Source organism: Numenius arquata, chromosome 4 (assembly GCF_964106895.1).
Source record: "Numenius arquata chromosome 4, bNumArq3.hap1.1, whole genome shotgun sequence".
NCBI classification, from domain to species: Eukaryota; Metazoa; Chordata; class Aves; order Charadriiformes; family Scolopacidae; genus Numenius; species Numenius arquata.
The window spans coordinates 25,510,612-25,527,391 of record NC_133579.1 but is presented as its reverse complement, the minus strand read 5'-3'; the positions used below and the strand labels follow the sequence as shown (position 1 = coordinate 25,527,391).

Sequence of the window (16,780 nt, the reverse complement as noted above, 5' to 3'; positions counted from 1 at the left end):
TCCACAGGCTCAAAGTATATAGTCTGGATTTTGAGCCAACGTACAAAAAGCAATTAAAGAATAGGCTGGTTCACCAAGTGAATAACTCAAATATCTAGAAACTCACAAGAATCCTGGCATTTTCAAAGTATTAACCTTTTTTTTTTTTTTTTTTTTTTTACAGTAATACCAGAATGTGTAGCTGGGACCTATTTATGAATTCTGTATTACAACAAAATGCAGTCCACAAGCTGTAAGGTGGTTGGCTTTTACTTCATTCAGCAAAAGCTCTGCTAGTGCTTTAATTGAAGTGTGTGCCACAGCTGCGAGGGCAGGCTCTGAGCCTGTAACACATTCTCCTTGCTGGTGAAGCTAACGGCCTGCCATTTACAAAGCAGCAACTACACTTCTAAGTTTAATGGCTTTATTGCCCATGGATGGGGCCATATATTGCACTAAACATTAATTTCTCTTTAATGCATATTGTGTTTTAGCTTAACCTCACGCTGTGATAAATACATAGCCACAACATAGTGCAACATTTATAAAATGCATATTTAAAGGTGCTCTATTGGAATTCATAAATGCTTTATGCCTCTCTAGTCATTGCAAAGAGCATGGTCCCCTGTGAGTTTGCTGACGCCATCATGACCCTTCGAAAGGTAATCAGCCAGGCCCTCCCAGTCTCTGCCTGTACACCTGTGCCAAAGCCACTTTGGTTAGTGTGTTCCAACCCATGAACTCACTTTATATGAAAAATTTGTACTTGATTAAAACTAGTTTAGTTCCATTTCAACGTAGAATAAAATTGGGCAGACAGCTTCAGCTTATGTGATTAACAGTTGCCCGGTTCGTATACTTTATAAAATACTGTCTCGTTCCCTGAATCCCAAACTAACAAAACATAACATCATCTTGTTAGGAGCACTGGATCTTTGGAAATTACACTATGTTTGTAAAGGGCCTTTTTAAGTATTGAGCAATGTTTTTCCTTAGAAAGTGCTTCTTAAAGCGAGAAGAAAAAGAGCAAAGAGTTCCTGAAACATTTAAAGTTTGGATTTCCGGAGGGTTTCTCCTTTGTTTGCTTGTTTTGTTGCCTAGAAACTGACCTAAATAAGAGGCTCCGTGACTCCGTGTAGACAGTGTTCTCTGGTAGAGGCTCTCTAACGGAGAAGGGCAGTTTAATTGATATGAGCAGAAACATAAAGCATGCAAGAAGAGCAAATGCCCAACAGCCACTTTGTCAAGGCAGCAAGTCAGCTGGGTAAGATGAGACCTTTCTGTTTCAGCTTTAGCAGAAGCAGATAAACTGTTGTTTATCTTTCATTTTGCCAGCTGATTTTAATACTGTGGATAAATGCTTTTAATTGTACTTTACCCTTCATTTGTCCAGACAGATATCCATAGCATCTATAGGTGTGGTGGTGAACTAGGTAGTGAGATATATCAACACATAGTCTCTCCTGCCATGTTCTGTGGAGTATCTGAATTTCAGCTATATGGGCTAGGTGGAATGGAGACAGGAATAGCACCAGCAATTTTCTGGTGATAGCCAGAAAAACAGCGGACCAGCAGGATACCGAGGTGCCACTTTAAACCCCAAGGGCCCTTACAGAACACGTCACAAATGGATAGATTTCATATATATGTAATCTGTGATTATTCAGCTGCAAGTGATGAAGTCACATAGCATAAATCCAGCCTCTGACCTGCAGCTCACTGGATATTTATATAGCACTGACTGCCCAAAACACTTCTGCTGGAGAAGATACTAATCTTTTTTATTTTGTTTTTAGAGGACAGGAGTCAAATACCACTGTTAAAAGTTACTGTACAGAATCGCTAAAAACTTTTTCTTCTTTTTATTATGAATGAATTTTGTTCCTGGCAGTTTAGTATTGTACATTTGGTACAGAATGAATACTTCAAACCCACAAGATTTTCTTACTCATGATTGGATCAAAATAGCACGGCTCCGTTTCGTAGCTTTTCATGCCTATTTTACATCTTCTCTTGTACAACTTTAGGGATGACAAACTTTGTTTGGAAAAAAAAAAGATCCCAAACTAGCAATCTCTGTGTTCAGACTCTTAGGTCAAAGTCTTAACAGAATGCCTTACATTTGTCTCATGAATAGAAATGGCCTGATTTCCAGAAATACTGATGATGTCCTCAGTTCTCAGTGACCTCAATGGACTCTAAAGAGCACCTCTAACATCCGAGACTCATGCTCTTCTTTTTCTTTTTTGAAGCCTAAATATGGATGTATAAGCTTAATTATTAGAAATCCAGATTTGAGAATTTGGCCTGAAAAATAGCGCACCTAATTTCTTTATTCATTGATTTCTTCTTCATCATCTTCAAATGCTTCCTCTCCATCATTTGCTGTTGCTTCTTGGTATTGCTGGTACTCTGAAACCAGATCATTCATGTTGCTTTCTGCTTCTGTAAATTCCATTTCATCCATTCCTTCTCCTGTGAACCAGTGGAGGAAGGCTTTTCTCCTGAACATGGCCGAAAACTGCTCCGAGATCCTTTTGAAGAGCTCTTGAATAGCAGTACTGTTGCCAATGAATGTGGAAGCCATCTTGAGGCCACGAGGAGGTATGTCACACACAGCCACCTTGACATTGTTTGGGATCCACTCCACAAAGTAACTGCTGTTCTTGTTCTGGATAGCCAACATCTGCTCATCAACCTCCTTCATGGACATGGGACCACGGAAGACGGTAGCCACTGTCAAATAGCGCCCATGCCTTGGGTCACAGGCTGCCATCATATTTTTGGCATCAAACATCTGCTGAGTGAGCTCTGGAACAGTGAGTGCTCGGTATTGTTGGCTGCCCCGGGCTGTCAAAGGAGCGAAGCCTGGCATGAAAAAGTGAAGGCGTGGAAAAGGGACCATATTCACTGCCAGCTTCCGGAGGTCAGCATTTAGTTGGCCTGGAAAACGCAGGGATGTAGTTACCCCACTCATGGTAGCAGAAACCAAGTGGTTTAGATCACCATATGTTGGAGTGGTAAGCTTCAGGGTGCGGAAGCAAATGTCATACAAAGCTTCATTGTCAATGCAATAGGTTTCATCTGTATTTTCAACCAGTTGGTGGACCGAGAGTGTAGCGTTATAAGGCTCCACCACTGTATCAGAAACCTTTGGAGAGGGCATGACACTAAAGGTATTCATTATCCTGTCCGGATATTCCTCTCGGATCTTGCTGATGAGTAGGGTTCCCATGCCAGACCCTGTCCCTCCTCCCAAGGAATGAGTGAGCTGAAATCCTTGCAAGCAATCGCAGTGTTCACACTCTTTTCTTACAACATCAAGCACAGAGTCAACCAACTCTGCCCCTTCTGTATAGTGTCCTTTAGCCCAGTTGTTTCCAGCACCAGTTTGTCCTAAAACAACACACAATAGAGAAAGAAAATATACAAAATTATTGGTAAGGTTTAGTATTTGCTTGCCAAATGGATTCACGTCTGTAACAAAAGCTGCTATAAATCTGTCAGGTAGATAACTGTCCTCTTCAGTTTTGCCTACAAATGTCTTTAGAAGTATCAACATAAACTTTTTATATAGTGTCCTTTTGCCTCAAATCCCTGGTAGTCTTCATTAATGTCTTTGGGTGGTTTTTTTCTTTTTTGGTATTTAACCTTCCATAAGTGCAAAGATGGTCTTGACTCCTTGTTTTGAAAGCTTTCACACTCCTGACCCTGCTTATTCCATAAACACAAGATGACTGTTTAATATTTAAATACTTTCTGTTTATAAGGTCCATGATGTATACCAAGTTAAATCACAGATACACATTTCTAAATGAAAGGTTCTTGGACTGTTCCCGTGAGACACAGAGGTATTGTTTTCATTCAAGGATAAGGCTGGGCTTCAGAAGTCCTATTTAACTCGTTATATCAAGAACTATAGCTTTTTTAAATTCACCGTTACCTAGCCTGAATGAAAATACTGATCAGCAGAAGCTTCAGGAAAGTTATTACAGAAGCTTGGAAGTTATTAAGCACCTTTAGCTTTTACTGGTTTCCCTACAAACTATTCTTCAGGATCTGCAAAGCAACTTGCAAAACTAGATCACTGATGTTTCATGAGCCCCTTATTTTCTCCCCAAGGCTTCCATTTTCATTTTACATGCCACTCAATTTATTAAGATGGACAATCTGTATCCTTTGCTATGTCACTATTTAAATATTATTTAGATAACAAGGAGGATTAAATGGGGGACCGGGATTTTAATACTCCTGTTCCTCACAGTGACTACTCCATACATATATTGTGCCACATGTGTGTCACTTAATGGTAACTCTTGTGAGTGGTAATCAGAAAGAGCAATAGTTTCAGAATTAGGTATAGGGCTGTCAGCTTCTGCGCTGTTCTCCAAGACCATCCCCTTCCTTCCTATTACCATGCCTCATTTCAATTCCCAGTGCACTGTGTTGGTGCCAAACATATGAATCAGGGAAACTGCTTGCTGGGATATTGTTTAAATATGATGCACTTTATTTTCACTGCATAAATCCTTGGTTTCCTCATGATGTATTTGGTTAGCTAATGCATTGTTCTATATGCTGCTATATTTTTTTCTCTTTGAACCTAGGGAGCTCAGCACTTCCTGCCCAGCTGGGCAAAGCACAAAGTAATATCCTTCCAGAATTGAACATGCTCGTAACCATCAGTTGTCTGCTTAAGCAGATCCCCTGCTACAGATAGGGCAGCACATCAGGCTGGACACTAACAAGCAGACATCACTCCAAGATGTAGATGGATCCTAACAAAGCCAAATTCTGAGTTTAGGACTTTATTTTGCAGATTGCCTCTTGTGTAAACATTATATTGTCCTTCTTCAGTGGGCAGTGAGGTAAAGGAAGAATGGAGAAAGAAAGAGAAAGGAAAACAAGAACAAAGAACAAGGTAAGAGGAGAGCGGGAATTACTCTCACAAACATGGAAAAGATATTTTCATGGGGAAAAAAGAAGAAATCAGTAGAGACTGATTTTACTTGCTTTTGCTTAGTTTGCAGATTACATTTGGAGGCAAAACACCTGATACAGAGGTAGACGTCCTCCTTTTGGCCCTTAACTGCGCTAGACTCCCTCAGTCTTAATATGAATCACAAAAATTCCTAGACACCACCAGTCTGTATTGCACTGATACAGCTTTTGTATTTAAACTGCTGAGTGTAACTGTAGCAGTGGCTGCCTACACCAATACCAATGGCTTCCTTCCAGCCCACAACTATTGGCTGCTCCCATGGTGTCACTACACTTGGTCCACTAGTCAGCCACCTGCCTAGGGTCTCCCACATTTTCATTTGAAACTTCCTTCTGTGCACACGTATATGCCCAGTAATCTGATTTCAAACCCACTGGCTCTATCAAGCTGTAAGACCACCACACAGAACATGTACAATAAGCCCTGGAAGCTCCTGACAATACAGTACAGTCCAGAGGAGCCATGGCTCTGACAAGGCTGCCACACACCTGGAAATCTTGATCATGATCCTGTGAAACCCCACTGGATGCCTTCCACTTATCAGGTACCTTACCAGATCTCTGAAAATCTCAGACAACCACATAAAATGATCAATTCCCACCAGGACTAAATCACTAGGTTGAAAATGAGCCCGTGTCCACAAAAATCAAGACTTGGCAGATCTTTTGCCAGTCCTGGAAGCTCTGCATTGTACGCAGCCTGTCTCTAGCATTCTGCCTCTTCTCACTGTGCATACACTGAGATCTAAAGAAAGTCTACATCCAGCAATCCCACAACTTATCTGCACTCTTGGTACTTCCAGATCCTTCTATCACTATTTCTTTCTCCAACACATTGAATGGTTATTACATGTGTTCAGGTAGAGCTGTGCATGCATAGAAGCCATTTGTCCAATGGTCAATTTATTTTTTTAATTTCCAAAATGGCAGCTATTTCCTGCAATCTTCTTTTTCTCTTCTTTCCTTTCTCCACTGCTTGAAATAAAAGACAAACCTGGGAAGAGAGATCAGTAGCTTGCACACTAAGACTCAGAGGCCCAGTATGAACAGCCTTGGTGCAGGAACACACAGTATGGATTTAGAGAGGGAAGGACAGCTCCCTTGACTGGCTAACAACTTTTTTGCGGTTGCCCATACCACTTCAGAAAACTTAAATTGGGCTGATATGTATGCAACAAAGCTAGAAAAGGCATACACAAGAAAAGAATGACAAATGCAAAAATGTACAAATGAGGTTAACAAGAGGAGACACATCAGAGTTCACAGCAGTTCCTGGTGGGCAATCATATGCTGTTAGAAGGCCAGTAGACCTGCTGCTCTTGTGCAGCAATTTCATTCCACCTGTTTCTTCACCTTTTAGATCACTACCTTGTCAACACAAGCATTAAAGCACAAGGATTATTCTGTGCCCACCTCAATCTCCTTCCAGTCTGAGCTAAAATTACTGTATCTGGAGTGTGTGATCATGCACTCAATATACCTGAATGAAATCCTGATTGATGTTCCACAGTTACTTGCTATGGAGACATGGGCACATGCAGGTATACACAAGAAGAGGCAGAAAACATCTCCATCAGACTAAGTCCTAACATGCTGGCATACAGCAAGTATGGAACTGCCAGCTTCTGCCACAAAACCCTTTGTGGGCCCAGGCCAGATATTTGAAAAGAAAACAAAATGCTTTGTTGGCTTTTGACATAGAAGATCATTACTTCAGCGCTCAGGCAGCCATTCTGCATTATTCAGCAGGTTGGGAGGACAGTGCCTGATGCTGGCAGGGGCCTCAGTCAGATACAAGCCGATCACATGCTGTTGGTTCATTGTTAGCTTGGCAGGAAGGGAGTACAGTGAACTGTTGTTGAAAATGCTCTGAATTGATTTTGCTCTGGTTTTACTGGTGGTATGCCAAACTGTAAAGCTCCAGTTCAGGTATTTCCATAGGTCAGGTGAATTCACTTTCAGAGGGCTTGTGTGGTCCATGCAGGAAAAAGGGAGTGAAAGGGGAAACCTGAATATAAAAACATACTTCATAAAGCTGCCTGTCTCTGGCTTTTCTCCCCAGGATAACTTCTACATGTTGTAACATAAAATTCTTTTAAAAGAGACCTTTAACATCTCTGCCATAGACTATACAGGAGAACAATAGGGATAACATAGAAAGTTAGTTAAAAGCTTAAAGTGACTCTATGCGGCTTCTTAGTCCCCACCTCAACAGCAACAACCCAGACTTCAGTTTGTTTAATACCACCCAAATAATGTTTATTTTATCTCTGTCTGTCCCTGGCATTGTTCCTTCCTTATGTTAACACAATATACCAAACTAAGTTGCAACCTAAGCTTGCTTTGGCAGGAGAAAATGTGTTTTGTGGCTAGTGCAGACTTGGAAACCAAAAGGGCAGGAGAGTTCTCATGGTAGCTTTCATTCAGGCTTCCTGTTTCAGCAAGTGGATCACTGCACTTTCACACGCTGTTTCTCCCTTTAGTGCAAAGGCATAATGCTTCCGTACTTCATAAAGATGCTATGAAAATTAATCCTGGCAATGTGTATTTTTAAGTTTTAGTGGAAAGTACTACAGAAGTCCAAAGTAAAACAGTAAAAGCCAAAACAACCCTGTGCAAGAACACTGCAATACCAGAAGTTCCCCACATGCTCTTAGACTGTTCCTCACTATGTTGGAAAATAACCCAGTAACTGGCTATATATAACAGTGTTTCCCATTATGCAGTTGTTCTTCCTCCGCTGTTTACTATACTGTAAGGATCTGCTGAAAAAGTCAAATTACACAGCCCATAAACAATTTCATGCTCAAGCATTTAATGTGAATTCAAGTGAAGAGTGGTCTGGTTGGTTTGTGGTTGAGGTTCCCCCTCCCCCCCGCCATCCATTTTCTGCAGAATTTCCATGCATTTTGTTGTAGAGCAGCGGTCTCAGGATTTATCTGGAGTTCATATATATGGAAAGCAAATGTATTTTATCTGAATACCATAGGAAACTTTCAGTGGCTTTCTAACTGAAGAAATTATTAACAGAAAAAATACTTTTTTAGTTAACAGGATCTTTTAGCTGACTTACAGATAATTGGAACTGACCATTCCCTTGGTAACCAAACAACTGTTGGATAGTTTTGCTTTTTAAGAAGTGACATCCACATACCAAAGATGAAATTATCAGGCCGAAAGAGCTGACCAAAAGGACCGGACCGCACGCTATCCATGGTTCCCGGCTCCAAGTCCACCAAGACCGCTCTTGGTACGAATTTCTGGGCTACAATAAAAAGCAAGTATGCCCTTAGTGTTCTGAAATAAGCTAACAGTTATAGCTCCCAATACACAAATACATTATGTCTCATATTATTAGTTGAATATAGATTGTACATATATAAATATTTCTTATACAGGAAGTCATGGTGGTAAAACACCTCAGCACCATGGGAACAAATTAATTCTCCTTAAAAAACAGACTTGACATTTTGGGGGTCATACAGATGGTGTATTACATTTTGTAAGCTCTTTTTTAGCAATAGATATGAAGGAGGAAAGTTTCCGATTAGAAAAAAAATAGTTATGTTCTTTATAAGAAAGTAGATAATCTTTTCTGTGAATAATGGGGTGAGTGAAGGGTTTATGTTCAAATGGTCCTAGTAAATTTCACTAGCTTTTATGCTTGAAGGATTCACCTCCACTGAAAGAGCTACTTGGTGTAGGGGGCAAAAAATAGTAGATTAGCACATCACACCACAAAGCACAAAATAAAGAATCTGTATCCAGTTGAAATTGTTCAAGAAAACTCAGGTAAATAATATGAATTAATTTGATCTGGACAAAAGATGAAACATTCGCACTTGCAGGTTCATGTCCATAGACCAAAGGACTCATGATCCCCATTTTACACAGTTAACACCCTTCAACACCAGACTGACTCAGAGGATTTGGGCACCTTTGGTATCTTACTAATAAATTATCATAGATCTCCATTTCCCATGGCCCAACCCTCTCAGTCATGAAATCAGAGATGGAGTACTACAGATGCAGGCTCATATGACCAACAGTTTAATTTGGGGCAATTGATACGACACATCTGATGAAATAATCATATGTTAGAAGAGCAAGTGTCTAGCATAGCGCTAAGTAATAAACAAGCCTCCACCTCCAGACCCTAAAGACAGCCCCTTGTGCCATTTCTCTCTGCCTGGGGAGGTACCACCCAGTTATCAGTTTATAAGAAAGTAGATAATCTTTCCTGCGTATAATGGGGGGAGCTGGGATCAGCTGAGGGGCTGATGGCACGCAAGGAGCATGACCAGATGTGTAATACAGCTTCACAGACCCGTTCACTCTCAGATCTCTGTGTCCCTTCCCACGGAGTCCCCTCTCCCGCACCCCTCCCCATCCCACACTTACACGATGATTCATTATAGTAGACATTGATCCTTTCCAGCTGCAGCGCTGAGTCACCGACATAGCCTCCGGCTGGGTCAATGCCATGCTCATCGCTTATCACTTCCCAAAACTAAGGGAGGAAAAGGAGAAGTGGGTTGAGAACTCCCCTGCGGAGCACCCCGGTGCTGCCCAGCGCCCCGGCCCCGTGGCGGACGGAGAGAGGGGTGGGCTCGGTCCGGTGCGGCCGCAGCTGCCGAATTCCTGGCGTGCCCGCCGCCCCTCCCTGCCCGGGACGGGACAGGGCGGCAAGGAGAGCTGGGCAGGCACCAGGATTCAAACCCAAAACGGACAAACGGCGGCCGACCAACTCCTCGCCACGTCGGGCTGCGGGGTTTCGGCGGGGGCTGCTCGGACTTCTGCCGCCCTTGCCCGCTTTTGAGCCACGGCCTGGCCAGTTTAAACATAAAAATAATTAAAAACAAAACAAAAAAAACAAAACAAAATTATAATTAAATAAATAGCCCCGTTTGGTTTCGGCACATCTCAAAGCCTTTTATGGTCACGGGGAGAGGCAGATGCGCGGTGCCCCGCGGCCCGAGCGCGCCCGGCGCCTCTCGGCGGCAGCGGCTGGCTGGGGGCACGGGAGGGCGGCTGGCACACCCCGGCCCCGCGGCACCAAACGGCCCGGAGAAGCGCCTGAGCGCGTCCCCGCCCGCCCCGGACGCAAGGCGCTTGGCGGCTCCCGCGAGGCAGCGGGGGGGTCCCGGGGCTCCCCTCAAGGCTCACCTTGGTGCCGATCTGGTTTCCACACTGCCCCGCCTGGATGTGCACGATCTCCCTCATGGCGATGACCGCCTGCCTGCCCTCCCTCCCCAGCGGACCTCGCCTCAGCTCTCCCGCCGCTCAAACCCGGCTGAGTGCGGCGCCGGGCGGCCCTTTATGGGCTCCGGGGCGGTGCGCGCCCACCCCACCCTTCCCTCACCACCCCCACCCCCGCCCTCCAACCGCCCAACGGCCGGCGTCCCGCGCGCGCTCCGCCAACGGCAGCCCCGGCTGGCCTCGTAACGGCCGCCCCCTCGCATTTTCCCCTCACCGTTAACGAGGGTCCCCGGCGGGTTTCTTCGGCCCCGTCGGCGGCTGCCGGCCCCGCCCGCGCTTCTCACCCCGACCGCGTTTTGGCAAAGGTGGGTATGTCATCGTCAGCCGGCGAGGAGGGACTCCTGCCCTTGCTGTCTGCAGGCGGACATCACCGCCTTTCTCCTGTTGCTCCTCGGCCTGCTGTCCCCTTCGGCCGGGCAGATACCGCAACCTTCACTGAAGCTGCAGCGTCCAAAGAAATGGGTGGACCTTGCCAACGGCCATCTTCTTTGCGTCGCTCTTTGCTGAGGCAGTTTCGCCCCAGAAACCAGATAGTAAGCTGCTGCGTGTAACTTAGAAGGCAAAGCAGTCTTTATGGAGACTTTCCTGAAAGCTCATGTCACCGCCCTGGAATATGCATAGTTTGAATAGCTTGACTTTTAATGAAAAGAGAGATTTTCTTTCCCCTCCAGAGAGGAAACAAGTTCCCACAACTACTGAATCTCGTTTACGATCCCTGTAAGTAGCTATTTCATGGTTTCCCAGGTATAGAAAAGCTGCCTAATTTGGCTGCCTGTTTTAATGCCACTGGGACTCTTCTGTGGGATGAGGGATGCCATTGTGTACGTAGCCTATTCTGATATATAGCCCTGGTGGGAGGCATTCCTCTGTCTATGCACATCTTTGCTGTCTGACCGCATCTCAGCTGTTGTGCAAGAGCAGCCCTGAGGCCAGAGTTACAGGACCTCATTATCTGTTTGATCAAAGGTGACCCAGCAGGGACTCTCCAGGAGAAGAATCTTGGGTGCTTTCTCCAGTTTGAATACAGTTAAGATAATGCCCATCAATCAATAAGTAATCCACGTATAACCCAGAATCTGTACCTAAGCTGGGAGGTCACATCCTTATTGCCCGCCCTTGTGTTGCTGTGACATGACTGATGTCAGCCAGGCTGTGTGCTCTGGGCTCCAACCTTGCCTTTTCATAAGTGTTTTTCAGCAGGGCTAGCAGCTTCTTGCAAATGACCTCTGAGTAGCCCCCACATGCCATGTTATGCTGAGTCAAATGTCTTTCTGACATCAGTGAAGCAGCTGGAGGATCAGTGTGTTTGCCTTCCAAGCAGCCACCAGCGCAGGATTGGATACTATGTGCCTTTTTCTCTGCTGAAGGACTCAAATAAATGTCCTTCTGTGTGTGAACTGCGTTTTTGGAAGAGATCCATGAACAAGTCGTTTGTTTAGTAGCTTGATTAGTGAGGTCTTCCTGGGCTTTGCTTGAATCTGTATGTCCTTGAGTATGGCTTCCAGGCCTGGCTTTCCCTGCACCTTGCAGATCCTTCCACATACTATTGTGTGGCTCACACTTGCCATCAACTTGCCATCATTTCTGCTGGCATGCCACTTTTTAAAATATAGTTAGTTCCCAGGTCCAGCTAGTGGTAAGGCTGAGTGCGCGTTACCAATAGGCACACGCCCATGCACATGCATACGCATATACCTCCCCACACATATACATATACACATGGCTGGCCACACTGATTGACACAGGCAGAAAACACAGCACTCATGCAAACACCAACAGCGCTGATGGCCTCATCCTATTCCCTTCTCTGGCTGGTTGGGACAGAAGCCCATTAATGGAAAATAAATATATATCTGTATACATTTATACAATATGGATCCCTCTAGTAGCTAGTCTTAGACACTCATCCTATTCAGTAGCTGACCCTTGATCCAAAGTCTTCCCAGCTGCTGGCACCTGGAAATGTTATCCCCAGAGGCCCACAGCTCCACTGAGATCAGGTGCAAAGCATAGCCAGACAGGCGTACTGACCAGCAACCTGTTTACACACAAACGAGCCATTTTAGCCCAGTATCCTTTTATTTTTCCATACCAAACTACCTTTATCCTCCCCTTTCCTCACCTTTGATTCCTCCTCTAAACATCCCATAAGTCATCTTGTAAAATCCCAAAGATGCTCTTCCCCTCCATGCCCTAAAGAGTCCCATACCCCTGCAGGCAATAACCCCTCTCTGTACGGTGATCCATGAAGCCTTTCCCATTGACTGTTGGTGACGGGTATCACACCCAGCCCATGGACTGATCCCTCTCTGGGAGGAGCTGGGGCAGGGGCTCCTTTTCTCTGGGTATCTTATTTGGGTTCCCCACCTGCCACTGTTCCTCTGTGCTCCTTTGTGTTCCTGGAGGTAAGTCTTGAATCACATAACCCAGCAGTAGAACATTTGATTATCTGAATCAAATGATATTTTGAGAATAAAATAAGAAGGAAAAAATGGACATAGGTAGGCCAGTGAGGGGGTAAAAGAAGATATTAGACAGTATTGTAGTAGAGCCGTTAGTCCATGTGCCTCCTGACAAGCTGTATAGGTTGCAGTGCCATTGCCTGTCATCTTTGGAAGGTTTGTCTACTGTTTGGAAGCAGCAGTTGGTCAAACACTGTTTTGAGGCCAAAACTTCAGCCAGCTTCCCACACATACAAAGTAACCTACTGAAGTACATGTAAGACTGTAGAACCATGTGTGTGATGAAGGTGAGCAACAGTTTACTCAACAAATTTGCATCTCACTTGTACACATTTTATAGCTATGTAAATATGGTCTAATATTCAGTCAGACCTGAATCAACCTGCAGCTTCTGCATGTTTTATTGCTAGCAATCTGAAAAGAAGCAACCCCCATTTGTTGGTCATTGAATGTAAATGTACCTTCAAATCCTTTTCATCCATGCTTGTGTTTACTTAGTAGTTGAGCTGACTTAGGAGGTGGAGGTGCCATTATAACCCGTGTTTACAAAAGCCGACACGTTCTCTTTAAATCTTCACAGGCTTGGTCTGGGATTTTAAAGGCACTTAGGTGTTTCAAAATCCTACTATGTACTCAACTGCTATGGATTACTTCTGGATGTATTTTAAACCCCCACTAAACACCTCTTGGAAATTTAAGGCACCTGAATGTCTTTAAAGATTTCTCTCCAGCTGCTTCATCTGACTGGGTCCATGAGATTCATTCTAGAAATAGGTTAACACAGGAACACACTGTAGATTCTGTACAATGGATTTTCACTTGTCTTTGGCTGCATAGTCTGTTTCTCAGATACCTATAATATATATGACTTCTAACCTTCATAACTCATAGTCTTTTTTCCTTCCCATTCACTTCATAGGCTAATTTAATGTAATGCTTTTTTTCACAATGCACAAAATAGGAAGAAAGCTTTCTTAAGATTTGACTCGCAGATTTACTCCCTTCATTGTTTTTCCTTTCTTTTCCTTCCTTTTGCAATTTTAACTCCACTTCTGTTGTTAAAAAAAATCAATGAATACATGCAACCTGCAAAACTAGTAAACAAATAGCCCAACTTTGCGAATTCATGCTCCAGACAGACTTTTGAACAATCAGTTTACGCGACTTACACCCTCAAAGTACCTCTCGCTCCCAGGTATGGAAGCAAATGATTAAGTAGTAAAAGAGATCCATGCTTGTATTTTAAGGAGTGGCATGACCCTTTACAATAGACAAGATGTGGATTAAGGAATATCTGACTACTAGGCCAAGTATGAATTAGTCTGAGATTTCTAATTGGTGAAAGCCCAGAACAGTTCATTTTCATTGGGGAGCCCTTTGGTGCTCCAATGTGATGGGTAGAGGCCATGTGATTCTTTATTCCTGTTAGTCAGCACCGACAAGGATCTTGGCTGTCAGTCTTAGCACTTGTATCAGAGGGTAACAGCAAATGTTACAGTTACACAGTCACGTTACTCCTGCTTCTTCAAAAAAGCCATATACGTTCATTGTCAAGACAAACTGGTGGGGCCATGTGGCATTGCAGAGCTCCCACTGCTCTTAAGCCTTTCTCATGTATTCCTTGCTCTTGCATTGGCTAAAATAGACATGGATACCTACAAGATGATGAGTTTCACAAGGCAGGACAAAATGTGCAAGGTGTCCATGCTACAGAGTAGCAGGATTTTCCAGTAACAGCAGCCCAGGCAATAGTCATCTCCCACAAAGTCACATGGAAATGTACTTTAATGCCCTGGAAAAACCCCAGAAAAGTTCTTCTGTATTTAGGTGGTCATATGATATGATTGTTAAGCTGCTTCCTGCTTTTCAGGAAACACATTTGTGTGTGTATCAGGGTTGTTGCTAGGACTGTTTCTATTTACTGGAGTTTTTAAGGACTAGAGAGAAATTCATGTCATGCAGAACAGTTAACATGATAGCTACTATTCTCTTCTTCAGAGTGATAAATATGCTGTATTTTGATACATAAGAATACCAACAAGGGTCCATCCAGTGTTATAAAGCTTGTTAGCACTTACATTAACTGCCAAAGCAATAAATCTGTGGATTCACTCTGACAGCTTGTAACAGGCTAGCAAGTGCCACTAACCCCACAGTCACCTTTATAATGAAAGTCCCAGGGTAACTGTTGTTCCTTTAGTCTGAAAGTTTTTCATGTAAGTTAAAAAAAAAAAAAAAAAACAAAGGAAAAAAGTATCTTAAAGCAGTTTGGCCTTGGGTTTTTTTTTGGCCTGGCTTCCTGAGGAAACAAAGCATGGGAAGTCATGCTCCATGCAAGTGTGTGCCCATCTATCTCCACCACCATCTTTTCAATCTATCAACCTCTTGTGACACAATCTGATAGAGGCACTTGAGTTCCAGAGATATTGCAGCTGCAGAAGAGTCCAGAAACAGCCCAAGAACCTGACAGCATGGTCAAACAGGTCAAAAGTGGGAGGGAAACAGCAAGACACACCCAGAGAAGTGGACAGTCTCATAAGGCTAATGCTTATCACATTTTGCCTATAAAAGCTACTATATTTCATATGGTCCTCAAAAAGTTTTTTGCTTCCCCTCCGCCCCCCGAGTCTTGTTGCTGTGGAAGCTGTGGTGTCACTAATTGCCACCTAAGCTCAAACGTGGTACTCAGGGGTTTGTTTTAATGCTGCTCACCTGACTGCTTTATAACTGTAGCTGCCAGTGGAGGTAATGCTGGTGTTTGTATTTTAGCTCACAAGATTATGGCCTGAACTTTGTAATGTTAAAGCAAAGGTCACTACATCAGGTCAGAGGTAAATATGTTTATCGTTGAAGTGTCTGAAAGTGTGAAGCAACACTGGAGGAATTCCACCCTCTTGTCAAAAGGAGTTTTGAGTTGCATTTTCACACGCTTTTCTCAGTTTGACAAGATGAACGGAAAAGCACTAGAAGTCCAACCCTGAATATTAACATGTTGGAATTCAGTCACCTTTGTACTTTCAGCACTTACTGTCTTTTCATTTGTAACATATTTTCTGTCCTTTGGAAATCAGTATTTTCTTTCAGCCCTTTGTTTCTCGCTGTGCTTAGCCTCAATGCTAACAGTAACTCATCCAGAACTTTTTGCGGAGTTGGTCAAAGTGATTTTTATGCAATAGCTGTAGTAGCTGGAGAAGAGAGAGGCATGTACCTGCCTGTTTTTTTCAGGCAGAATGTGTGTTTGGTGTGGCTATGTTTTTAACTTCCATTCTAATAGGTCACTTAGCTACATAAACAAACAGAGCTAGAGAATGGGCTGTGCTGTGTGTTCAACAGTCAGTAAAATATCCAGGCTAGCGTTTTCTTACAGCTACAACTGAGAGTATGGAAATACAAAATTAAAGCAGGAATTTATCTATATTCAACTCTCCAGCCTCTCTGCACATCAGCGATTTTGAGGAATTGAGCTGTTTGAAGGACAGAGTGAAAACAAATTTTAGCTAGAATGTGTGCCCTGCATTATCTGTATCACACAGTGAGTGGTACAGCTGTAAGAGGATAATGAATCTGAGATATTGCTGACTTGCTTTTGGAGTTTAGTCAGTTCTGAATAGATACCAGTACAATGCAGAGTTTATCAGTAAAGTCCTGGTGTTTTGAGTGTGGGAGACAGCAGAATGAGGACAAAGTGGTCTTTTAACCAGAAGTCATGCTAAAGACTATCAGGAGAAAAAGCGTGTTCTGACCAGATGAGTATGCTGACAGCAGCTGGTCTTGATTAGATGGAAGATCGATCTAATCTAGAATTACATCTCTGACAGTAGCCAGTGATGGGTGCTAGGGAAAGGGTATGGTAATGCTTCCCCCAAAATGCCCTTCTACATCCTGGCAATCAGTGATTACGGCTTCATTGAGCCAAAGAATGGACCTGGACCATCATATTTAATAATCCTTTTGAATCATCCATTAGGTTATGTAATTGCTTTTTAAACTGTTACACTTGCAGCCTCCTAAGTCTCCTATGGCATTGCCTGCCACTCATAACTGAATTCCGTTCTCTGAAGTAGTAGTTCCTTCTGTTG

General features: G+C 43.4%; 1 protein-coding gene across 5 annotated transcripts; it reads right to left on the bottom strand.

Moving 5' to 3' along the window:
- Nucleotides 1-1,737: 1,737 nt before the first annotated feature.
- On the bottom strand, nucleotides 1,738-10,271 carry TUBB6 (tubulin beta 6 class V). Of its 5 annotated transcripts, XM_074146136.1 has the most exons (6): nucleotides 10,147-10,203; nucleotides 9,382-9,490; nucleotides 8,135-8,245; nucleotides 3,285-3,375; nucleotide 3,222; nucleotides 1,744-2,677 (listed from the first exon to the last, which is right to left on the bottom strand). In XM_074146136.1, exons 1-6 carry the CDS (start codon nucleotides 10,201-10,203, stop codon nucleotides 2,312-2,314), a joined length of 735 nt encoding a protein of 244 aa, XP_074002237.1. In that variant the 3' UTR covers nucleotides 1,744-2,311. The 5 variants fall into 5 exon arrangements, with proteins under 5 accessions (XP_074002234.1, XP_074002237.1, XP_074002236.1 ...); XM_074146135.1 differs by lacking the exon at nucleotide 3,222 and having other exon boundaries at nucleotides 1,744-2,920; nucleotides 3,263-3,375; XM_074146133.1 differs by having other exon boundaries at nucleotides 1,738-3,375; nucleotides 10,147-10,271.
- Nucleotides 10,272-16,780: the final 6,509 nt, after the last annotated feature.

Coding starts and splice junctions, on each gene's coding strand:
- TUBB6 (XM_074146133.1), bottom strand. CDS start 10,203: ATGAGGGAGATCGTGCACATCCAGGCGGGGCAGTGTGGAAACCAGATC. Junction 8,246..9,381: donor CTACTATAATGAATCATCGT/GTAAGTGTGGGA, acceptor TTTTTATTGTAG/CCCAGAAATTCGTACCAAGA. Junction 3,376..8,134: donor GCCTGATAATTTCATCTTTG/GTATGTGGATGT, acceptor GTGTTGTTTTAG/GACAAACTGGTGCTGGAAAC.